This window comes from Zeugodacus cucurbitae, chromosome 5 (genome assembly GCF_028554725.1).
Source record: "Zeugodacus cucurbitae isolate PBARC_wt_2022May chromosome 5, idZeuCucr1.2, whole genome shotgun sequence".
NCBI lineage: Eukaryota > Metazoa > Arthropoda > Insecta > Diptera > Tephritidae > Zeugodacus > Zeugodacus cucurbitae.
In genome coordinates this window covers 40,714,580-40,738,591 of record NC_071670.1, presented here as the reverse complement: position 1 = coordinate 40,738,591, position 24,012 = coordinate 40,714,580, and the positions used below count along the sequence as shown (strand labels likewise).

Here is a 24,012-nt window from a genome sequence, read left to right as displayed (position 1 = left end):
CGTTTCATACATATGATTTCGTTAGACGATTTCAAATGGTCCATATCTCATGGTCTCACATCTCATCTCATAAATATATCAAACAGCGTAGGTTGACGATCTAATAAAATAATTCTTAAATATCTTGGATAAATTTTCAATTTTTTTCGAAATGTAGGATCTCAACCTTTGTATAATCTAGATACAAATATCATTAGAAAATTTCATTTGGATATACTCTAAGCTTCAGGATCAGAACTAACCTAAAAAATCCGATACGTTAGTTCTATCGTTATACGGCATTTTTTCATGAAGCAATTGCAATTACTGAGGAAATCTACAAACAAGAGTAATAGAAAATAGCGAGAGAGAGAGAAAGAAAGGGAGAGAACTCATTGTATAAACTTCATATAGCTTAGTTTAAATCTGATTTCAATATTTGATCAACAACTGGAATCACTTCTCCATAAATACACACATAACAATGTATTATAGATATTATTGAACTCAAAAATCAAAATGAAAATCCACAAAATATCGATAAAAATGTAAATAACTGCAATCAATAATAATAATAATGACAAAGCACAGCAAAATCATATTTCGATTTCGAGTGAAACGTACTCAAATTATTGGCTAAATGTGTATGCCCCAACGAGGCAAAATTGCCAACAATGCTCAAACGCAGTTAACACCGCCGGCAGCTGAAAATTGCCAATACTCATCAGCGTAATGATTATGATTATAGCCAGATTATATGATGAAGGCGTTCCATTAACCTAACGACTATTGAATTTGGTGCGGGCAAAATGCGTTGTGACAATATGCAATATGATACGCAACTGGATATTAACGGCGGTAGTGTTGTTGTTAAACCCGTAGAACGTTGGGGTTTAATACACGTTGCAGAGGCTATTCCACACGATTAGGATGTGCTACTAAAAGCTGCTATTAAGCACGAATTTGCTGAAATTATATAAAAAATAATTTATATATATGTGTATACCTCTCGTAGGACACTCCGACCACCACGTCTTGGCGCTCTTTCTTACGTGCAAACCATCATATTTCCCGAGCAAGTAGGTCATGTTAGCTGTCAACAGCTATTAATTGTTATGCGGTTAACCACACACGAAGTTATCAATCGACACCGCCGACCCACTCGTTCGCATGAATACACACACACACACCCTTGCAACTACGTACATGTTGCAAGTATTTTCCAAGACGTTTGAGCATTTAATAATAACTTTTCCACCAAGAAATTAGGTCAATACTAGGGAAAATATTTTGAGTTTGCACAGCTGCATATTCCTAGCACGAATTACACATAAATACTTTTATGAGCGTTCAAATACACACTGCAACAACAACAACAACAGCATTTGGCATTGCTAAACGTCTGTCTGTTTGTTAGTCGGTTTTTGTTAGAATTTGCCGATGATTTATAATGTTTGCATTCGTTGAAGGCTTTTTGGGGTGTTGAGTAAGCCGCCACATTGGGTCGAAGGATGAGTTGGTTCATGGCTTAAATATGTATATTCATGTATTTATAAATGTGTAACAGAAAGAGTTAACTGTATTTCTATGTAATACTAGGTGGCACGTAACGCCAATAAATGGGTGTGTATAAAGTGGGCCGGCCGAGTTGTTTAAATTTATTAGTTATTCAAAATGTGCATGAAATTCATGAAAGGTAACGGCTCTTGGCTTTCGTGTTTAGCTTAGGATCGTAAATAATTTAATACTGTGTATTCAAATTGTTACTATTGATTTATATGCTAGAAATTTCACTTGAAATGTATTTTATACGCAGTCCTTACGTGTTCAAGGTCATTAAGGAAGTCGCTTTGAGGCTGTATTTTTAGGTTCATATACATATATATATATACATAAAAAAGTGGCTATTTTCAGGCATATGGCAACTCTTTGGTTTTTAAATAAAAATAATTGTTCACTTGTTTAGAAATAGCTATGATGGCATTTTGTTAACATATTTTAAGAGGTTAGGGGTAGTCAGGATTTTCAAAAAATCTAATTTTTTTTTGCATTTTTGTTAAGTGTTATCTTAAAAATATTCTCTAAAAATTTGAAGTTGATCCCAAAATTACTTTTCGAGTTGTTCAACAAATAACAAAGAGCGCTCGGGCACTCCAAAACGCTCGGGAGCATGTAGCTAGCTAATCTAGTGTGAAACTTTAAATGCGTTTTTATTTTCAAATCTATATTTTTTGAACTGGTGACAACTGTAACTCGAAAACCGCCCAGTAGATTTTAATGAAATTTATGCAGCTTTTCGAATACATAATAAACTCGGGCCAGATCGTACAATTTTTTTTTCGCAAAATTTCGATTTTTTAAGACTGTTAAACCATCTTGACTGTTGGCCGTTGAACGGTTAAAACTGTTGATTTTTCCCCGAAAATCTAGAAAAAAATTCTTAGACCGCCATTTTGTTAATAAAAAAAATTAAAAAAATAAAGGAAGGATTGTCTATTGATAAAACTATTTTTTTTCATCCGATTGAATTTAAAGTAATATTCAAGGACCTACGTTAATCACCGCAAGGACCTATTTTGTACTTGGAACAACACAATTGGAAATTATATTTTTCCCCCCAATTTTTGTGACTTCAAGCCAAAACATTGTCTAATAATGCCATATTATTACTTTTGTAAAATAGCATGATTTAAAAGCAAAAAAAAAATTGCTCAAAATTCTAATTTTTACGTGTCTTGACTACCCTAACCCTTTCAATAAAAATTTAAAAGTAAATTTTGATTTTTTTTTAATTACTGCTTTTGGGTTAAATAAAGTATTTTTTTATATATTTTTTACATTTTTCCAGTATAATTTTTTTAGTATTTTTTAACAAAATTGTAACTTTTATAAAACTCATATCAGTGTTTTCATCTTATACTGGACATTATCATGTATCAAACATCGAATTAATTAATATATAATAATGCATTGTCTGTTTATTTGTTGTTGTTATTATAGCAATTACCTAGACCCGTTTGTTATTCAAGACTTGACAAAAGTCAGTTTCTCAACATAATTTAATCTTCCTTTACCAACGTTAAATGTTTCTTCCATTTATATTGTGCATATATCCTTTACCTTAAGCACCACCTCACTGCATTAAAAATTATATTTTGATGAAAACATTTTTCCACAGCATAAATTATTGCTGAAATAATCAATATTTTGCAAAGAAAATCACTTTAAATATATAAATATGTACTGTATAATTCTTTTTCCAGTGCGCTCTTAATTTATACAATAATTTACAATTTCATAGCAACTTAAACAAAATTATTACACGCTTATTAAATTATTAAAATTATGTCAACAGCATTTACAGTTTACTGCAGCACGAACGCACGCAATGACACACGCATACATGCTTGCTTAAATATATATACTAACATATATGTGTGTGTGCATAAATTATGCAGAAAATACGAAAAAAGCTATAATTTTCTGTTGCAACCGACACACGGCGGCGATAACCGCAGCAAAGGTATCATTTTACTGGTGGTGTAACTACACCTTTACACACAAATACATACACATACATACAGTAGTAAGTTGTGTAAGTGCACAACGGACGCGTTGAAAGCCAACGCCGCAACCCCTCATTGCAATACAACACACCACAGACACACACATAGACAGCCACGTAGCCACGACAACAACTAGCTGGGTGGCCTGAAGCTCGGAAACGCGACAAATTTTAAATTTGCAACGTCAACAAAAGTAGCAACAGCGGCCCAGAGCCCCGACAACACCGAAGTGGCGGGGTGAAGCGTCAATTTTTGTGTGTTCTTTGATTTTCCACCGCTTTTTTGTTGTTTTTTTTTCGGGTTATTTTTTGGCAGCATCATGGCTTGGCTATAGTAATTGTTGGTGTTGCTGTTGTTGGTGGTGTTGTTGCTGCTGACTGCAACAGCCATGGGCTTTGCGTAATTCGAATTTAATGCCGACTTTTTTTGTTTTTGTTTGTTGCATATAAAAAGCCGCACGTCGCTGCACTTGCCAAAGCGGCTAGACGTCAGCCGCCGAAAGTGCTATAAATATGCATGCAAATGTCTTTGTGTGTGTGTGTGTGTATATATATGTATGTTTGAACTGTATGCAGTGGCTTGTAGTACTACGATTTTAAATATTCATATTTGTCGCAACAGCGCGAGAGCGTCGTCGCGGTGCTGCTGACCATTACAGCAGCACAATGACGCTCGATACACATCCCAAAAAAGTCTATGGTCTGTACACGAGTAGTTGCATAATCACCATGAAATACTGGAAGATTGAAAGTGTGTGCAGTGTGGGTTATATCCAGTAGACTGCCCTTAGCAGCTGCAGCAACAAACCATCCATTGGCTCTGCTCTCTGTTATCGCATGCGGCGGGTGTGTGAGAGGTGTGATTGCAGCGTGAGTCTTTAACATTTGATTTTAGTTCTGTTGAATGTTGTTTCTCCTCGGTGCGCTGTGATTAAAGCAAATTTGTATGCAAATTTTTTAAATTTTCAATGCATTCACTGGTTGCTGTAGTCTGCTTTTAGGCGCTTGTGCGCTGTTGAGGCTTTTAAGCTTGTGTGTGTAGTGCGGGCGTGTTTTGATTATGCTTAAATCGATAGATTTTCATGTTTTGCATTAATATGCATGCTTTTCTTTGTCTTTTAAAGCTGATAAGTAATCTTTTTCTTTGTTTTTTTCTTATAATAACGTAATATGGAAATTATAAGCAATTTTGTTAGAAGCCACTTTTGAGTGGAAATGTTGATGAGTTTTCGCTAGTTAGAATGCATGTATGTGAAATATTTGGATAGTAAATAATTTCACTATAATCAGTGACTAGATTAATGCTTGCAAAAGACAAAAAAAATATAATAAAAATAAAAATAAAAATCAAGGATCTTCTCTATAAGAATCCTGCAGCAAATTAAAAGCTAAAAAAGTTCAAATTAAAATGTTTAATCTCATAAAAATAATTTATTTGTTTAAATGTATTAAATTTATTTTAATTTAATTTTTTTATTATTTATTTTTTTATTATTTTTATTTATTTTTTTCTTCAAATTTTAATTTTTTAATTTTTTTTTATTAGTTTTTTAAATTAATTTTTTTATTATTCCTTGCTTACTAAGTATATAGTTCACTAATTTTTATAGTAAACAACTTTTTTTAAATCTCTTATAAAAAGCTGTGTTTTTTTTCAAAATCTAAAGTCAAAACGTGTCTAGCATTACATTGAGTTAATAATCAACTCACAAAAACAAGATTGTAGCACGTAATTTATATTACTCATACACAAACGAAATAATAATAATAAAAAATCGTTTCCTATCTACCAGCGCTTTCACAAATTTAATTTCCGATTTTCTAATAATTTCCTTTCACATTTCTTTTCACATTTTCATTGCAGCATTACACAAATAATAACAAATCGATACGCAATACGTGCGACGCATCAATCATATAATTTACGTTACGTTACGTTACAACAACAATAGCAAACAGCTTTACACTACGCGCGACACTAGACTACCACACACACTTGGCAGCAGTCATGTCGTACGCACTTACTTCAACCACAACTACCAGCGCACGAGCGCCAACACACTCACACTCACCTGCAGCGCGAATGCCGTTACTCAACGTGTTACGCAGCTTACAGCAATTGCTGCTGCCATTCAAATTCATCGCCATCATCAGCATTGTGACGTCCGCATCGTCGTTGATCAGCGTGACGCAGGCTAAACACCTGTCAGGCGATGCCAGTCTTGGTGTTGGTATTGGTGGCGATGTAGCGGCGCTTGACGACGACGCTTATTCCGCTTCAGTGCCGTCTGTCTCGTCCGCCGCCTCTTCATCCTATTATGGCGCTTATCAGTTTCAACGTTTCGCAATGGAGCCGCAAGATCAAACGGCTGTGGTGGGTGCACGCGTAACGCTACCGTGTCGCGTCATCAACAAGCAGGGCGTGCTGCAGTGGACCAAAGATGATTTTGGTTTGGGCACATCACGCGATTTGGGCGGTTTTGAGCGTTACTCAATGATTGGTAGCGACGAGGAGGGCGATTACTCATTGGATATCTATCCGGTGATGTTGGATGACGATGCACGCTATCAGTGCCAAGTGAGTCCCGGTCCGGAGGGCCAACCGCCTATACGGTCGACATTTGCAACGATAACGGTGTTGGTGCCACCGGAAGCGCCAAAAATCACACAAGGTGAAGTGATTTACACGACAGAGGATCGCAAAGTGGACATTGAGTGCGTGTCGGTCGGAGGCAAACCGGCGTCGGAGGTAAGTCAAAATACTCTTTGCTTATGTGTATGCTAAGTAATACTTTGTGAGCAAGCGAAATCCAATCAATATGAAACAATTGGAGCCCAACTTGTCTTATATTCAGAAGAAAATTTAATTCTCCTCTACATTTCGTAACTGATTCGGTACAAAAACTTGAACATAAGTTTTCGCTGACTAGCAAAATAGTTGTGGATAATTCTAGGGTTCCAAAACCCATGTTGCATTTTTCTGAGGAATAATTTCCCGACATTTCTTAAGATTCTCCAACATTTTCACAAGTTCAACTTTCGAATGTGAATTTTTTAATAAAAGGTGATTTTAACTTTCGTCGTTTGTTACGAGATTTTTAGGGAAGTTGTTAGAAAAGGTACAAAAAGATCGGAAAAACTATTCCTTAGGTATTTTTTATATAAAAATATATACATATACGAAAGCCAAAGCATTCTTCCTTCAAGCTTTCCACCTGAGCTTTCATTTTAAGCTCAAATTTCATACAGATTGTGAAACTTTAAAAGCTTTCTTTTCAAATATGTTCAGGTTACCCTCCAAATTATATGCTAAACTATGTAAATTGAATCTGTTGTAAAACGGTGATTTAAATTTGTTAGTAAATTTCTTTCGCAATTGGAATTCAACCTAAACTTTTCGCACCCCAACATGCGTTTAGTATTGAATATCCCACCATTTTGTATGCCTAACAATTTCATTCCCGCTAACTTGTAATATACTGTGAAAGCTATGAAAGCATACGGAATCCATTTACTACACTCATATTTACTAGCGACAACAACAACAACAACAAAAATGTATTGAAACCCAAATTGAAATGTGCCTATAACGAGAGGTCTAGTCCCCCACTCCTACTTTCATATGGTAAACGCATTTGCTTTCATACATTCAGGCAGCTGGCAGGGGTGTGCAAACAAAGGACTACCAAAAAAATATTAAAAAAAAAAATATAAACCATCGAATTTTAACGGTATCAGTGTAAAAACAGCGTACTCATCACGCCCCTCTCTCGCTTCCGCTTTTCAGACACATACATACATGCTATGAAAGCAATTGAAAGCGTATTCATATTTGCGTATCAGCATACACCTGTCAGCCAGATATCCAGCCATTTTGCACCTCAACGACATATTTATGCAATTTATGTTTTAATTTGTTATCCTTTTTGCCGTTAGCTCGCGCAATTCGGGAAAAATTGTAATCTCCAACCACCACAATCTGCGCAGCTGTCATCGGCATAAAGCTAACCACACATCATCACGCTTTTACAATTTGATCCTCACACGCTTATCCTTTATCCCCTGCCATTGCTGCTGCCATTCCTGCTGCTGTTTTGTATTTCCGTTCATTTATTCACTCGTTCACTTACTGTTTGTTTATTTTTGTTTATTTTACAAATATGTTTATATATATATATGTTGTATGTTAATGGTGTGCGCTTTTTATTTGCAGATAACGTGGATTGATGGACTTGGCAATGTTATAACGAGTGACATTGACTACACCACGCTGCCGATGCCGGATGAGCGTCGCTTCACCGCCCAATCGACATTGCGGTTGACACCGAAAAAGGAGCATCACAATACGACATTCACTTGTCAGGCGCAAAATACCGCAGATCGTACATATCGTTCGGCGCGAATTCGTGTAGAGGTGAGTTTCGAGTTGAAATTGACGTAGCCATAGACGTAGAAACGACATGTGACGGAAGTTGATTGTACTTATGTATATTACATATGTATATCTATATGTGCAAATAGCTATATGTAAATACAAGTGTCGAAGTAGTTCTATTTATTCAGAGCACTGAGGAATTTCATATGTTTCTGGATGTAATATATTACTCATTCCAACTGACAGTAGTCCTAAGTTTAAAGTTTTTAGCATGAGTACTGGTTCACGTTTCCGTCTAAATGACTCTTAATTCTAGAAATATTCTGAAATACACCGGAATACCGAACGAAATTATTTCCTCTCTATCATGAGTCCTTCCTTTCTATAATCAGTTCCTAAATATGTTACTATTATTGTCTCCATAACGAAGTTCTAACCCCATGTAGGTGCGAGTATGTTAGATTCTGCCTTAGTTCTAGAAAAATAGCGTATGTCAGGTTGGAGTTCAGATAGGTAATAGTATTTTTAATTTCTTCAAGAACCAATAGAATATATTTGTGCTAATATGGCCTTGGTTTCACAAGGCAAATAGGTTATTTCAATTACAACGGCTGGCCATTTTACTTGGACAACATTTACAATATGAAAATGTATATAAAAATAAGTTGACACAGCATGGGCGATGAAAATAGTACTCAATGGGGATTGATAAGCATTGGAGTCCAAGACCACAATGTTAAGTTATTCGGAATCGACTTAAAAGTAGAAACCTATACATATACTTCCAGTAGTTCAATTAGTTTAGTAAATAAGAACGATAAAAAAAGCAAAATCGGTTTGGGATATCAATGAAATTATTTATTCCTGTGAAAGTACATTCATTCGATGCCATTATGTATTTAACTCGTTTCCTTTTGCATGGCCAACACGGACACACTTGCAGAAGTCCAGACGCTGAATCAAATTTTCGACGGTTTTCAAGCATAAATCGGCCGATACTACTGTAATTTCACGTTCGATATTCGTACAAAGAAAAAAGACCTAATGACGTCAAATCGCACGACCGAGGCGGCTAATTGAATGGACCATTTCATAAGACAACACGTTAACCAAACTTGGTTCTCAATAAATCGATTGTGACATATTGTCCAAGTCCATATCATCCAAATCGGGCCAAAAGTTTTCGGTTATCATTCAGTGGTAGCGATTACCATTCACAGTAACGTGTCAGTCTTGAGCTTTGGCCAATCAAAACAAAAAACTAATAGCTATATCTTAAATGATGGAAGAGTTATATATTGATAATGAAAAATATATTCTCATGCCAAGAGCTTTTCAGCAGCATTACATTAATCTCAGGACACTCCCCACATAAATATATATATGTAAATCATAAACACAGTTTATACTACTATATAGTCGATTAGCCCCCCAACAAAGCCTGAAACATATCCACCTATTACAAATTTACAAATTACAGTTATATGCTATAACAAAAACCAGTTCAAATTACAGCTTTCCGCTACTGTCACAACACAGCAGCTTACAATTCATAGTAATTTTCTAAATGCTGCATCCAAGCGATTTATCTTGATTTTTATTTATTTATTTTGATTTTTTTCTTCCTCTTTTCAGGTAAAATACGCACCAAAAGTTAAGGTGAGCATAATAGGCGGTGCGTTGGAGGATGGACGTATACCGGAGTTTGCACAGGTGCGTTTGGAGTGCAAAGCGGATGCCAATCCCAGTGATCTGCGTTATCGCTGGTTCATCAACGATGAACCAATTGTTGGTGGACAAAAAACCGAAATGGTGAGTTACAACAAACAACAGTAACAACAACAATAACAACAAAAGCCATGTATATCTATAGATTTAGGTTTCTCTTGCTAATTGTTGTTAGTGTTATTGTTGCCAAGAAATAGCGCATAGCAAATGCATTGAAGCGTTTGAGATTTGAGTGAACAGCGTCAATGCGCGTAGCATAGATTGGGAGTGGAGTGCATAGTTGAATGGTTAGTTGTTAGTATTATGATGCAGTGTTGAATGGGAGTGCACTCGTTTGGGTTTGGGGTTAATGTGGAGTGGCAGTTGCTGTTGCACCACCTTAAATGTTAGAATTGTTATTGTAGTTCGCTGTGCCCGATAATTCGCGTAACACAAGCCAATCAATTGTGGCTGCGCTGCAACAACAACACCAATATATGAGCATATGCATTTGTAGAGCACACATTATACCTGTTTTTTGCTTCTTTTTTTCTTTTTTTTTTGTTTGCTTGCTGCCACACCGATTACGCGATCGCTGATTGTTACGTGTTGCAAGCATAATGTTGCAACGCAAATGTGTAGAATTAAAGACACTACCGTACAGTTAGAAAGCAACAACCAGTTTGGCAATTGCAGCTGCTTTCATATTGCCCAGCGGCTGATTTGTCCCCCGCTCTGTGGGCGGGTGGTGTGTGTGGCAAAAGAGGAGAGTTGCCCGCCGGTTGCCGCGCTACGATCATAATCATTTGATGTGATAACAAATGGAATCGCTGCAATTTGGCGACGCTTAATACCAACGGTTTTTCTGTTTTTGTTGTAGAAAGTCATATTTTTGTTGTTGCTTTTAGCGTGCATGCATTCACTTAGCTTATTGCCGTTAATTTCGCCAGTGTCCAAATGGTAATTAACTATGTATGTATATGCAACGCGTCAGCACACACTGCCACAACCATATATTAATTGTGGCATACAACAACAATTGTGGCAACAACAAGTAGTTGATTGACAAGAACAGTCGCAACAGCGCCATCACAAGTCTATAGTGGCTATGACTCTTTGAGGAGCTTAGTGCTGTGGTACATTTGGTGTATCGCTGCTTTAATTGCGCCTGTAAATGATATATACATATATATGTATTGTGAAGTATATGTATGTAAATATGTGTATATACTTGCAACACAAACAAGTTCTACGCCATGAAAACTAAACTACTCAAGACTACTAGATTGCAGTTAGAACCACCCAAAACATGCTGCTCACTTCAGCGCTCCCTCAGTACACCAGTAGTAGTAGTAGAACGCCAATTATTCGATAAACTCCCAAGCAGTCACTATATGCTACTTGCCACTTGCAACTAGTTGAGTAGCAGCTGCCTTCAAATGCAATTTTCACAACAATTACAACCGTGTGCCACTTCCACTTTGCATTGCAACCATATGTATCTCTAAATATATTTCTTCATATATGTATATGCGTGTGTGCTTCCGTGTGTGGCCAAAACCGGGCGGCTGTTGGCTCTCATAATTTGTTATGGCTCATATGCTGAACTCAACGCAGCCGATTGTGCGGCAGTAAATCGACGCTAAATTATGTGGCGCGTCTTAAACAAAAAGTGGCGTTAAAAAACGTTTTCATATCAATTTCAAACTGGTTAGATAATGCCACTAATGTCTCAAGTCTGTGTAGCAATCTTTTTGCTGCCGTTGTACATTTAAGTCTTTAAGTTGACCGTGATTGGTTGGTCGCCTTTTTTTTCTATTCTTCTTTGTATTTAGGCGCTCACATTTGTGTATTTTTAATAACCTGCACGGACGTGCAACGCATACACTATGTTGGGTGTATATGATATGAAGCGCGTCTAACTGGACTTGAGAACTGGTAACTGATCGGTAAAGTGGATGATTGTTATTAGCAGCCATTTTGCATTAGTACATTGCCATCTGCAATTGTCTGGTGACAGGCAGTAACGATGTACAATAATACGCTTGTATTTCAAAGGCAGTGCTGATAAGCATAATTAGCGGTTACTCATACGCCCCGTACGACAGCAATTTTATAATCACAAATTTCTCTCGAGTTTATGCAGTAATTATTGGAATTAAATAGTAAATTGTTGACATTTAACAATGAAGTAATGCACCTCCTTAATTAACATGCTGTTATTTATTTAATTATATTAAGAATTTACAATAGATTTTTATGCAAAAATATGAAAATTTTTTATGAAAAAATATTTTATTATAAAAAATTATAAATTATTATAGACAAATTTTTTTTTATTATATAACTTATATTTCAATTAAATTTCAATTCCTTCCTCTCTTCAATTTGTGTAGGTCATTCGCAATGTCACACGAAAATTCCATGATGCCATTGTCAAGTGTGAAGTACAGAACTCAGTTGGCAGGAGTGAAGACAGTGAGACACTGGATATCAGCTGTAAGTAAAAAATAATACTTTTAAAAAACTAATATTTTTTTATTAAAAAATTATATATAATATTAAAAATTTAACTCAGAATTCATAAGTGTAAAATAAAAATTTATAGTAGTAGTTCAGATCAGTATCAAATATAAATACGAATCTGTTAGGGGTTCAAAAATTCCTTTATTTCAATAAATTAAAATTATAATTCATTTAAAAGATTATAAATAATTAGGAAAAATTTTAAATTATTAAAAAAAAAATATAATTATTTAAAAATTTTCAAAATTATTTTAAATATTTTATGCAATTTTTTTTGGATTTTCTCAGATGCACCCAGCTTTCGTCAGCGCCCACAATCGATCGAAGCAGACATTGGCACTTTGGTGTCTCTGGGCTGTGAAGTGGACGGCAATCCGACGCCAGATATTGTATGGATACAGCATCCAAGTGATAGGGTAAGTAAAACTATAAATAATTTATATTTTTTTTTATTATTTTATTATCAATTTTATTTAACAAAAAATATTAAATTTTTAAATATACTAAATAACAAAAAAAATTATGAAAAATTTTATATTACTTAATTTATATTATTATTAACAAATTTATATAAACAAAAATTCTATTCTATTAATTTTTTTGCACAGCACTCTCTTTTGCAAATATAATAAATTAATAACAATTTCTCCCACCACTTCCCTTCCAGGTCGTTGGCATCAATTCCAATCTCACCTTTACCGTTAGCAACGAAACCGCCGGCCGTTACTATTGCAAAGCCAACGTGCCCGGCTACAAAGAAATCAGCACCGATGCGTTTGTTTACCTGAAAGGTTCCCCCACCATTTACTCGCCAACCTATCAATTTGGGTGGGTGGGCGACACGGCGCGCATTGAGTGTTCGGCGACATCGGTGCCACGTGCGCGTCACGTCTCGTGGACATTTAATGGACGTGAAATCAGTGCTGAATACGGACACGACTATTCGATACTGGTGGATCCGGTGCCGGGTGGCGTCAAATCAACGCTGATCATTCGTGACAGTCAGGCGTATCATTATGGCAAATACAATTGCACGGTGGTGAACGATTACGGCAACGATGTGTTGGAAATCAATTTGCAGGCACAAAGTGAGTACAATTTCACAATTGCTTTTCAACCATATATACCATATACCAGATGAGTGTGTGTGTGAATGGGTGTGTAATTGCGTGCATAAACGTTGCCAAGTGGGTGCTGCACTGCTGTTTGAGGTGTGCGTGTGAAATTGGTTGTGGATTGCTTGGTATATTAGAGTATGGTGTCCGCAATACTCACCTGCTATAGTTATATTAGGAATTTGATTAACCTGTTGACGTAGGTGTCTCCAATTAATAGTCCTTTATTTAGAAATAATAACAACAAATAATTCTAACTGTGGAGACCATAATAACATAAAACTAAATTAATCCAAGCGACAGATTTTCACTAAACTGCCGGAAGGACGTAGATCCTTATATTCAGTGTATAGGGGCTATACTAAATATAATGATATACGTCCTTCCGATAGGAAACCATGAACCAAATCAAAATATTGCCGCACAAATCATCCCAAGCTTTCTTTGAAAACCTACTCCAGATATTGATAGATATCTGCACCATAAATAAGACCGATGGGTGGATAGAATAGCATTTAATATATATTTGGGATGTGGGAAGATTGACCAATGCCACAGTTTCTTTGTTGACAAATCACATTATATAAATTGCAACATTCTCAGCTAATTTTAGTAATATATTCAATACACCCTAATACATGCGGTATAAAAACAATCGCAAGGTTGGTGGAAAGCCTCGACCGTAGCCACCCATTTATTATATAATCGGTTGCGCCTGAATTTATATGCACTAAATATCACGAATATATAAAACAATACCATTTATTTATTATTATGTGCCTTTTTTACAGTGTTTTTCTTTATCATATGTATATTTATATATAGAAATTTTATAAATAAATTTTAACTTTCTTCCATTCCCATATACAGCATGTCTCTCCACATATCTATGTGTACATTTTCTATTTTCGAACCACATTAGACAGTAATATGGAATTTTCGCAACCATTAAGGAATTCTAGATTTCCTGAAAGTTGAGTTAATTTTATATTTCTATCTTTCGTGGTTGTAGGTGTGGAGAAAATAATCGCTCCATATCACAAAAGCTATCTGAGCATACCTAAACCGAGCTTCTTCCCTTTTCCTTTCCCTGCAACGCATATTAATTTGGTTCATTCCTTTTAGTGTAGTAATATATAATAATATCTGTGTAGAGATATATCAATATGGCGTTAATCACCGCGACCTTTAGTCTATCGCGTCTTTTAATGCCGCGTTACAATCCGATAAGTGCACTAGGGGCAAGAGGGGACAAGAGCAAGAAGTGCCATTTATTCTCAAGCGTTCCAAATCGACTGTATCATCCGCCCGCTTAGCATTGGCATCGGATTCCATTACCCTAGTATGACAAGAGAGCTAACCCTATAGCCTCCCGTCTGCCTAATACCCGTTTTGTTCATGCACGTATAACACATAAAACTGCAGGGAGGTAAACCGTCTGCCAGAAAAAATTGCACCGTCCCAGTAATATTTTTTCTTGACGCAGAGCAGGGATTTATTAGCAATGCTCTCCCCCTTGCGCTCTTTCCCTAGTAATTATTACCGAGCGAAAATATCGCTCTGGCCATTTTGACCCATTTAAACCACTAGTTCCTTATCTTCCAGAATATGTACAGATTTTACACCACCGACAATATTTTCTCTTGGGGAAGGGCACGGATTTTTCTATTCGTCTGTATCTCTGTCCCGTAGCTCTTCTTTACTGGTATACCACCACGGAAAATACGGGCTCTGGGGCCTATGGGGCTCCTATTTTCCTAGCTGTTTTGCAATAGAACAGCCCCACACAGGGCTTGAAAACCCACCTACATGAAGATTCTGGGGTCCAATACTGCGAGCCTTCAGGGTAACGTTATACGGTGCTTGCTTTGGAGTGCTATTTGTTGTGGGGCCATCCAAATTGCACCCTCCCTTTTTAATATCGCTCCTAGGCAATAATTTTAACGGTACCTTTTAACCCTATTAACCCTATTAACCCTTGCTTGTGTTACCCCCTCATTGCCATAATCTGCCAGCGCCATGCATAGGATAGTCGACATCGTCTATAGGGGTATGAATTCCTTCCAATACAGCCTTTTGGACGTGCGCATGCCTCCTGTAGCGCACCCATGCCATTTTTGCAGGTTGGTAGGTTGCTGTCCTGTCATTCTTAGGGACACACTTGAGGTCCAACCTAATACAGCTATCCATCGTACTCCTTCCTCTACTGCCCAGGCATTCTAGCTGTACCCTAGCAGCCAACCGCATTAGCGATTTTTGGCAGGCTAGCGTCGATTTGCTCATTCAATCGTAGTATTGTAATGTGTCGCCCTTGAGCCCCTGTGCCTTGAGGTTCTCAAGGCTCGTAGGGGTTTTCTTTCGGTAATATCGATGGCGGACGTATTTCGGGGGATGCTATTTAGAGCACTGCATATACACCTTCCCTTTGCTATGCTCCCGCCTTTTTTACCCCATAAACCTCCTGCTTTTATTACTATATTATCCGTTTATTCTTAATAGCGAACCCCATTCTCCATTTCCGGTGGTTGTAGACGCGTAGATGCTCGTCTACATACTACAGGCACCGCAGTAGCGGGGTAGCTGGGATAAAAATCCCACCTTTTGGGGGGTTCCGTGCTATATTCTGCTGTAGCCGGGCGTGGTTTGGTGCAGCTATATTGCTTTCTTTTAGCCAGTGGCTAACGCTTACATGTAAACCAGTACCAAAAGCGCGTAGAATCACCGCTTCTCTGTGGAAAGCATCCTGCATTCTCGGGTTAATCGATACCCTGCTTTATTAGCTGACCCCTCAAACCCTATATGCATTCTGGAATGCACGCCTAGGTTTTCATTCTAGAGCAGGGGTCCCGATTTTATTACCTACGCTTATGCAGGGCTTTAGAGAATCGTTTCTTCTCCCTGCTTTCGGTTTGGGTACCTGTGGAATACTCCATTTCTCCATAATATATGCGTTTTTAGATTTGTGCCTGGTTGAACTAGCTAGGTGAAGCAGTAGGTGCTCATTCCTGTGCTGGAATAGGGCTGGCATTGTATCCTCCTATTCAGGATTGATTCCATTCGAAAGCTTCTGGTTCGATACCCCCGCTCTATATTGAGTGGTTGGCCTATTCGATCTGCCACGACGGCTAGTAGAAAGCGGCTACCATTCCAATCCTGCAACCTACGTGAGTAGATTTAATGCAGGAGCGTGCAGCTAGGTTATATTTACAGGGTGGAAGTGGTTGGGACATTTTTGGCAGTATATCTGCTTGCTATTCTTTGTGCTTTTGATTATTTAGTGGTCGATATCTAGCGGATTATGTATACGATCCAGTCCTGAAAGCCTGCAATCCAAAACGGAATAGCATTGCATGCACTGTGGGATCTAGGTTGTGTATAAATTAGGTGCAGATATGCGCATATAGGAATAATAATATCTGCACCTAATTTATACACAGCCTGGAGCCCACAATGCATGCAATCTATTCCTTTTTGGAAAGCCTACAGGAAAGAACTGAATCGTATACATAATCCGCTAGATATCGACCACTAAATAATGAAAAGCACAAAAAATAGCACGCAGCTATGCTGCCAAAAATGTCCCAACCACTGCTACCCTGTAAATATAACCCAGCTGCACGCTCCTGCATTAAATCTACTCACGTAGGTTGCAAAATTGGAATGGTAGCCGCTTTCTACTAGCCGTCGTGGCAGATCGAATAGGCCAACCGCGCAATATCGAGCGCGGCTATCGAACCAGAAGCTTTCGAATGGAATCAATCCGTAATGGGAGGATAGAATGCCAGCCCTATTCCAGCACAGGAATGAGCACCTACTGCTTCACCTAGCTAGATCAACCAGGCACAAATCTAAAAGCGGATATATTATGGAAAAATGGAGGATTCTACAGGTACCCAAACCGAAAGCAAGGAGAAAAAACGAATCTCAAATAAGCCCTGTACAAGCGTAGGTAAGAAAATCAGGACCCTGCTCTAGAATGAAAACCTAGGTGTGCATTACAGAATGCATATAGGGTTTGAGGGGTCAGCTAATAAAGCACGGTATCGATTAACCCGAGAATACCGGATGCTTCCTACAGAAAAGCGGTGATTCTACGCGCTTTTGGTACTGGTTTACATGTAAGCGTTAGCCACTGGCTAAAAGAAAGCAATATAGCTGCACCAAACCACGCCAGGCTACAGCAGAATATAGCACGAAACCCCCCAAAAGGTGGGATTTTTATCCCAGCTACCCCGCTACTGCGGTGCGTGTAGTATGTAGACGAGCATCTACGCATCTACAACCTCCGAAAATGGAGAATGGGGTCCGCTATTAAGAATAAGCAGATAATATAGTAATAAAATAAGGAGGTTTATGGGGTAAAAAAGGCGGGGGCATAGCAAAGGAAAGGTGTATATGCAGTGCTCTAAATAGCATCCCCCAAAAACGTCCTGCATCGATATTACCGAAAGAAAATCCCTACGACCCTTGAGAAGCTCAAGCACAGGGGCTCAAAGGCTACGCATTAGAAATGGTAGGCAGTATTAAATACCCAGGCCTGCCATTGGCTACAATAGTACGATAGGCTGAGCAAATCGACGCTAGCATGCCAAAAATCGCGAATGCGGTTGGCTGCTAGGGTACAGCTAGAATGCCTGGGCAGTAGAGGAAGGAGTACGATGGATAGCTGTATTAGATTGGACCTCAAGTGTGTCCCTAAGAATGGCAGGACAGCAACCTACCAACCTGCAAAAATGGCATGGGTGCTATATACGGGAGGCATGCGCGCGTCCAAAAGGCTGTATTGGAAGGGATTCATGCCCCTATAGACGATGTAGACTATCCTATGCATGGCGCTGGCAGATTATGGCAATGAGGGGGTAACACCAGCAAGGATTAAGCGGGTAAAAAGGTATCGCTGATATTATTGCCTAGGTGCGATATTCAAAAGGGAGGGAGGGTGCAATTAAGATGGCCCCGCAAAAAATAGCGCCCCAGAGCAAGCACCGTATAAGGTTACACTGAAGTCTCGCAGTATTGGGCCCCAGAATCTTCATGTAGGTGGGTTTTCAAGCCCTGTGTGGGGCTGTTCTATTGCAAAACAGCTAGGAAAACAGGAGCCATAGGCCCCAGAGCCCGTATTTTCCGTGGTGGTATCCCAGAAAAGAAGAACTTCGGGACAGATATATGGGCGAATAGAAAAATCCGTGCCCTTCCCCAAGAGAAAATATTGTCGGTGGGGTAAAATCTGTACATATTCTGGAAGAGAAGGAACTAGTGGGGAAAATAGGAGCCACAGTCAAAATGGCCAGAGCGATATTTTCGCTCGGTAATAGTTACTAGGGAAAGAGCGCAAAGGGAAGAGCATTGCTAATAAATCTCTGCTCTGCGTCAAGAAAACATATTGCTGGGACGGTGCAATTTTTTCTGGCAGACGGTTAACCTCCCTGCGGATAAAACTGGACTAATCGTAGTGGTTTATATAGGTCCATGCAGTTTTAGGTGTAATACGTGCATGAACAAAACGGGTATAGGGTAGCTCTCTTGTCATAGAGAGACTAGGGTATTGGAATCCGCTCCGAATGCTAAGCGGGCGGATGATACAGTCAATTTTGAACGCATGGGGCATTGTGAGAAGAAAGTACAAGTGCACTTATCGGATTCGAACGCGGCATTAAAAGACGCGATAGACTAAAGGTCGCGGTGATTAACGCCATATTGATATATCTTTACACAGATATTATTATATATTACTACACTAAAGGGAATGAACCAAATTAATATGCGTTGCAGGGAAAGGAAAAGGGAAGAAGCTCGGTTTAGGTATGCTCAGATAGCTTTTGTGATATGGAGCGATTATTTTCTCCACACCTACAACCACGAAAGATAGAAATATGAAATTAACCCAACTTTCAGGAAATCTAGAATACCTTAATGGTTGCGAAAATTCCATATTACTGTCTAATGTGGTTCGAAAATAGAAGATGTACACATAGATATGTGGAGAGACATGCTGTATATGGGAATGGAAGAAAGTTAAAATTTATTTATAATATTTACAAATATACATATGATAAAGAAAAACACTGTAAAAAAGGCATATAATAATAAATAAATAATATTGTTTTATATTCGAAATAATTATATAAATTCAGGCGCAACCGATTATATAATAAATGGGTGGCTACGGTCGAGGCTTTCCACCAACCTTGCGATTGATTTTATACCGCACGCATCGGTTTGTATATAATATATTACTAAAATTAGCTGAGAATGTTGCAATTTATATAATGTGATTTTGTAACAAAGCATTGGTCAATCTTCCCACATCCCAAATATATATTAAATGCTATTATATCCACCCATCGGTCTTATTTATGGTGCAGATATCTATCAATATCTGGAGTAGGTTTTTAAAGAAAGCTTGGGATATTTTTTTCGACAATGTTATAACTTAACACTATAAACGGATGAAACGGGTTCATGGATTTCTATCGGAAAGAAGCAGAACCTTATATGCAGCATAAATAGGGGCTACACTGAATATAAGGGTCTGCATCCTTTCGATTAAATACACTGATTTAACACTAATTCTAAATTTATGGTTTTGGATAAGGTTTCACCTATTTTCTTCTTTCTTTTACAGAAACCATTTCGCCCATGATGATCATCATCGGTGGCAGTTCCGTCGTCGGTTGTGCCATGGTACTCATTATTATCATTATCGTCTACTTCAAGTGTAAGAAGCGCACCAAACTACCACCAGCCGACGTGATCAGCGAGCATCAGATTAGTAAAAATGGCGGTGTGGCATGTAAAATGGAGGCCGGCGATCGCACCTCCAACTACAGTGATCTGAAAGTGGACATATCCGGCGGATATGTACCATATGGTGATTATTCAACACACTACAGCCCACCACCACAATATCTCACCACTTGCTCCACCAAATCGAATGGCAGTTCAACGATATTGCAAAATAATCATCACAATCATTTGCAACAACAACATATGCAACAAACACTACAACATCATCAACAAACTCTACCACCACAAACTGTGCCAATGACCTACCTCTCGAATGGCAGCGCGAGCGGCAGCCTCACGAGTAGTATTGTCGGTTCGCGCGAAATACGACAGGACAATGGTCTGCCGAGTTTACAATCCACCACAGCGTCTGTGGTGAGCTCATCGCCGAATGGCAGCTGCAGTAATCAGAGTACGGCGACGCATGTCATCTCCAGTTCGGTGGCGATGAGTGTGGATCCACGCTACAGCGCCATCTATGGTAATCCCTATTTGAGATCGTCCAATTCATCGCTGCTGCCGCCACCAACTGCGGTTTAAAGCGTTCGCATTAGCATCTTAGAAAGTCAATATAAGCTGTGTAGGTATAATGATGTGAGCATATTGTTTCATAAATAGTCGCATTAGAAATGAAAGACTGATCTCAAAATCATTAAAAAATCGTTTGAATATGGCTAGCAAAGTGGACATAGGGTAAGTGGGGTTCATGTTTCTACACAGTCTAGGCTGTTGTCTTAAATTGGATTATTTTTTAAAATATTTGCAAATTATTTGGATTTGTCGGTGAAATGTTCCGAGTTTCGATTATTCATTTACACAAAGCTTCTTAATTTTCTGGTTTTGAAGCGTGAATTTCACCGCTTGTCACACACACACAATTTCACAAGTAAAAGCATTTTACGCCATTTAAGCTTTTTTGAAAATATATTTCCACAATACACACGTTGCAATTTCTTTGTTTGTGGCATAAATTATGAATGTAAAAGAGAGCGAATCGCATGAATGTGAGAAGTAGCGCCGAAAATTAAATGTATTTTCAAGTTTAAGGTAAAGGTTGCGAAAATCAAAAGAGTGTGTAGCACTGAAATGTATAATGTGTATGGTTTTGTAGCATGGGTTAGATCGAACGTAAGAAGTCTTTTATGCCAACAAAACTTTTCTGCTTACGAAAGCAGTTAGCAAAGTACATTGAAAGTAATAACACAAGTTTTTGCAATGTTAGCAACTGTAATGAGTGTAGACTGTGCTCGTAATTTTTTTTTCTCAAAACCTTAAGGGAGGAGTATGTAAGAAATATTAAAAAAATTCAAAAGAATTCAATATTTCTAGCATAATTAAATAAAATTATTTAAATATACGTTATATAGGAAAAAATACATCAGTAATTTTGATGTGATTTTTCAAGCAAATTTTTCTCACAAAAAATATGAAACCTCCATAAAATCATTCAAAACTATTAAGGAAAATTAATTTTACACTAAAGCGATCAGCAAAGAAACAAAGCAAACCAGTTCTTTCTGAAACCAGAGAAATTCGTAGTAATTATTTCTGATAAATTATTCGAATAATTTTGAAATAAAATTAATAATCTATACTACTATTATAAAGAGGAAAGATTTGTAGGTATCCGAAAGGAAAAAACTCAAAAACGACTGTGCCGATTTCAAAAATTCTTTCACCATTGGAAAGCTACATTCTCCCCGAGTAACAAAGGCTACATTGATTGCTAGAATCTCAACTTTCTGGAAATAGTTCCCAGTTGAGGGTATCAAAAAGACTCCGTGATGCAGCATCTTAATCTGAAACTGAAAATCGTCTTGCAAGTAATTCTCTTCGCATCGCAATCGCGTTCCAGAAAGTCGAGGAACAAGCGCTCGCAGCTGCTTGCTGAACAAAATTTCAAAACCTATTACATATAACTTTTGAAATATTTCTTGAAACCCTAGTTAATTATAATTCAATAATTGAAATTTATCAATAAGCAACAACTTACAAGTTGAATTCAAATCAGTTCTTAAGCATCTCTACCTGTCTTGCCTATAGCTATATGGTCCCTCAGAATAGCTACATATAATGAAAAAGTATTCTACATTTACGATATGCAATATAAAATCATGACGTTCCCAAACACAACTAGAAGTTAGTGAAAGCTGGGTTCAATGCTACTTGTCCATTATTCCATCATATTATATCCCATCTATATAGGTTAAAATATGAGAATTGCAAAAACAGATTTTTTCAGATTAGAACTCACCCAAAATATTAGCAAACCATATGAAATTTATACAGAAACTTGAAAGCGCACCTTAACCCATTGAGAACATATTATATTTTGGGATGCTACAAAAGAAATCTATTCCTTACTTATGTGTATACTGACATTCATTCTTCCATTGAGTTAACGAACAAATCACCGATTTTTCACATACATAAGCATGTGTATGTACATATGTAGCTGATTGCAGCAAAGTTTACAATTTTTATTACATTCTTTTATATTATATTTGTTCACAAGAAAATTCAAGTGGAAAAATCCACAAACCTTATTTATTTTATTTTTTTTTTTGCAAAAATTGTGTTATGAAATTTTGATGCTTTTCGGCTTGGTTGAATGCATTTTGCAGGTAAATGAATATGAAATTAATTTCCTTTTAACTCGAGTATTTTGCAATATTTATTGTGAAATGAGAAAAAGAAGAAACATACTGACTACATAAATAATATTTTTATAATATTTTGAAATGTACCAAAAGACTCAGCAGCTTAGCTGTGTAGTTACAAGACACATAGACACATGCATATGCAAGTATTTAGAAATGATTAATATTTATTGAAATTCGCAAAATATAAAACCAAAAAGTCCACAAGACAAACACTAAACTGAACACAGATGCAAACATGCTTATGTAACTGCATTCGATCTAAAGCGCATTTCTTACTAAAAAGTAAATTAAAAAAAAATTAAAAAAAAAATATTGAAAAAATTCTAAAAAAAAAATTTTAAAATTTAACAAAATATTGAAACCATATTTCAAACGCTTTACTTTATAAAAACAAAAAAAAAAACAGCAAGAAAAAGCCTAAACATAGCACTGACTAAAGCTATTTAATACAACAACAACAGCTGTAGTGAGCGTCCTACTATGTAAATATTTATGCTACTACTGCAGTTGCGTATACCTAAAAGCCTACAAAATAGCATTTATTAAAACCGATTGATAGGAAATTACAACAAAAAAATATTAAATAAATAAATAAAATTTCTACTAGTTGAAAAAACGGAAGTATCCAAATATACAGTTATACACTAGTATAATATGTACTACTTCAAATTGTCCAAATTTTTGCTGATAAACTACAAACTCAGTACTCCACATACATAGCATAAGGCGAATTATTTATATAAAATAATACAACAACAACAACCAGCAAGAAAATTAAAAATCTATATATTCATCAACTATTTTTTGCTTAAATAATACATACATACAGACAGACATGCGTACGAGCGTTAGCTGCTAGAGTTTATGTTAAGCATTTGCATTACAATGCCAAAGTACCTGATAGTTTTAAGCTTAAGCTAAGTGTTAAGTAAAGTAGATGTATGCATATGCTCGTGCGTATGTTGTTGTAAGTGAAGTAATCAAGCTTTGTTTAGGGAGCCGTTCAAATGAGAGAACTTAGTAGTTTAGAAAGTAAATTTGGTTGCGTTTTCGTTATGCATGTACATAGCTATGTGTGGTTTAAAAAAATTCAGAAAATATTTTGTTTTATTCTTTTTTTTATACTCAAATGAAGCTTTTATACTTATACTTAAAGCAAAGAATTTTATTTTTCTTGTCGAAAATTATGAAATTTTTTTTCAATATTAATCTATAGCCAAAACCAATTTTGAATGTGAATGAAGAACAATAGGCATTATAAAATTTGAATCAATTTTATTAGTTGTTTAAATTGGC

At 36.9% G+C, this 24,012-nt stretch overlaps 1 protein-coding gene across 5 annotated transcripts in view; it reads left to right on the top strand.

The window, feature by feature from the left end:
• Positions 1-23,472, top strand: part of LOC105214684 (irregular chiasm C-roughest protein) — a 236,208-nt gene extending 212,736 nt beyond the window's left edge. For all 5 annotated transcript variants that reach the window (XM_054231878.1, XM_054231880.1, XM_054231879.1 and 2 more), the window contains 7 exons: positions 5,409-6,293; positions 7,758-7,958; positions 9,555-9,731; positions 12,023-12,125; positions 12,441-12,568; positions 12,820-13,240; positions 19,893-23,472. In XM_054231878.1, coding sequence (XP_054087853.1) covers positions 5,553-6,293; positions 7,758-7,958; positions 9,555-9,731; positions 12,023-12,125; positions 12,441-12,568; positions 12,820-13,240; positions 19,893-20,593 — 2,472 coding nt within the window. In that variant the 5' untranslated portion in view covers positions 5,409-5,552 and the 3' untranslated portion in view covers positions 20,594-23,472. The remainder of the gene's footprint in view (positions 1-5,408; positions 6,294-7,757; positions 7,959-9,554; positions 9,732-12,022; positions 12,126-12,440; positions 12,569-12,819; positions 13,241-19,892) is intronic.
• Positions 23,473-24,012: the final 540 nt, after the last annotated feature.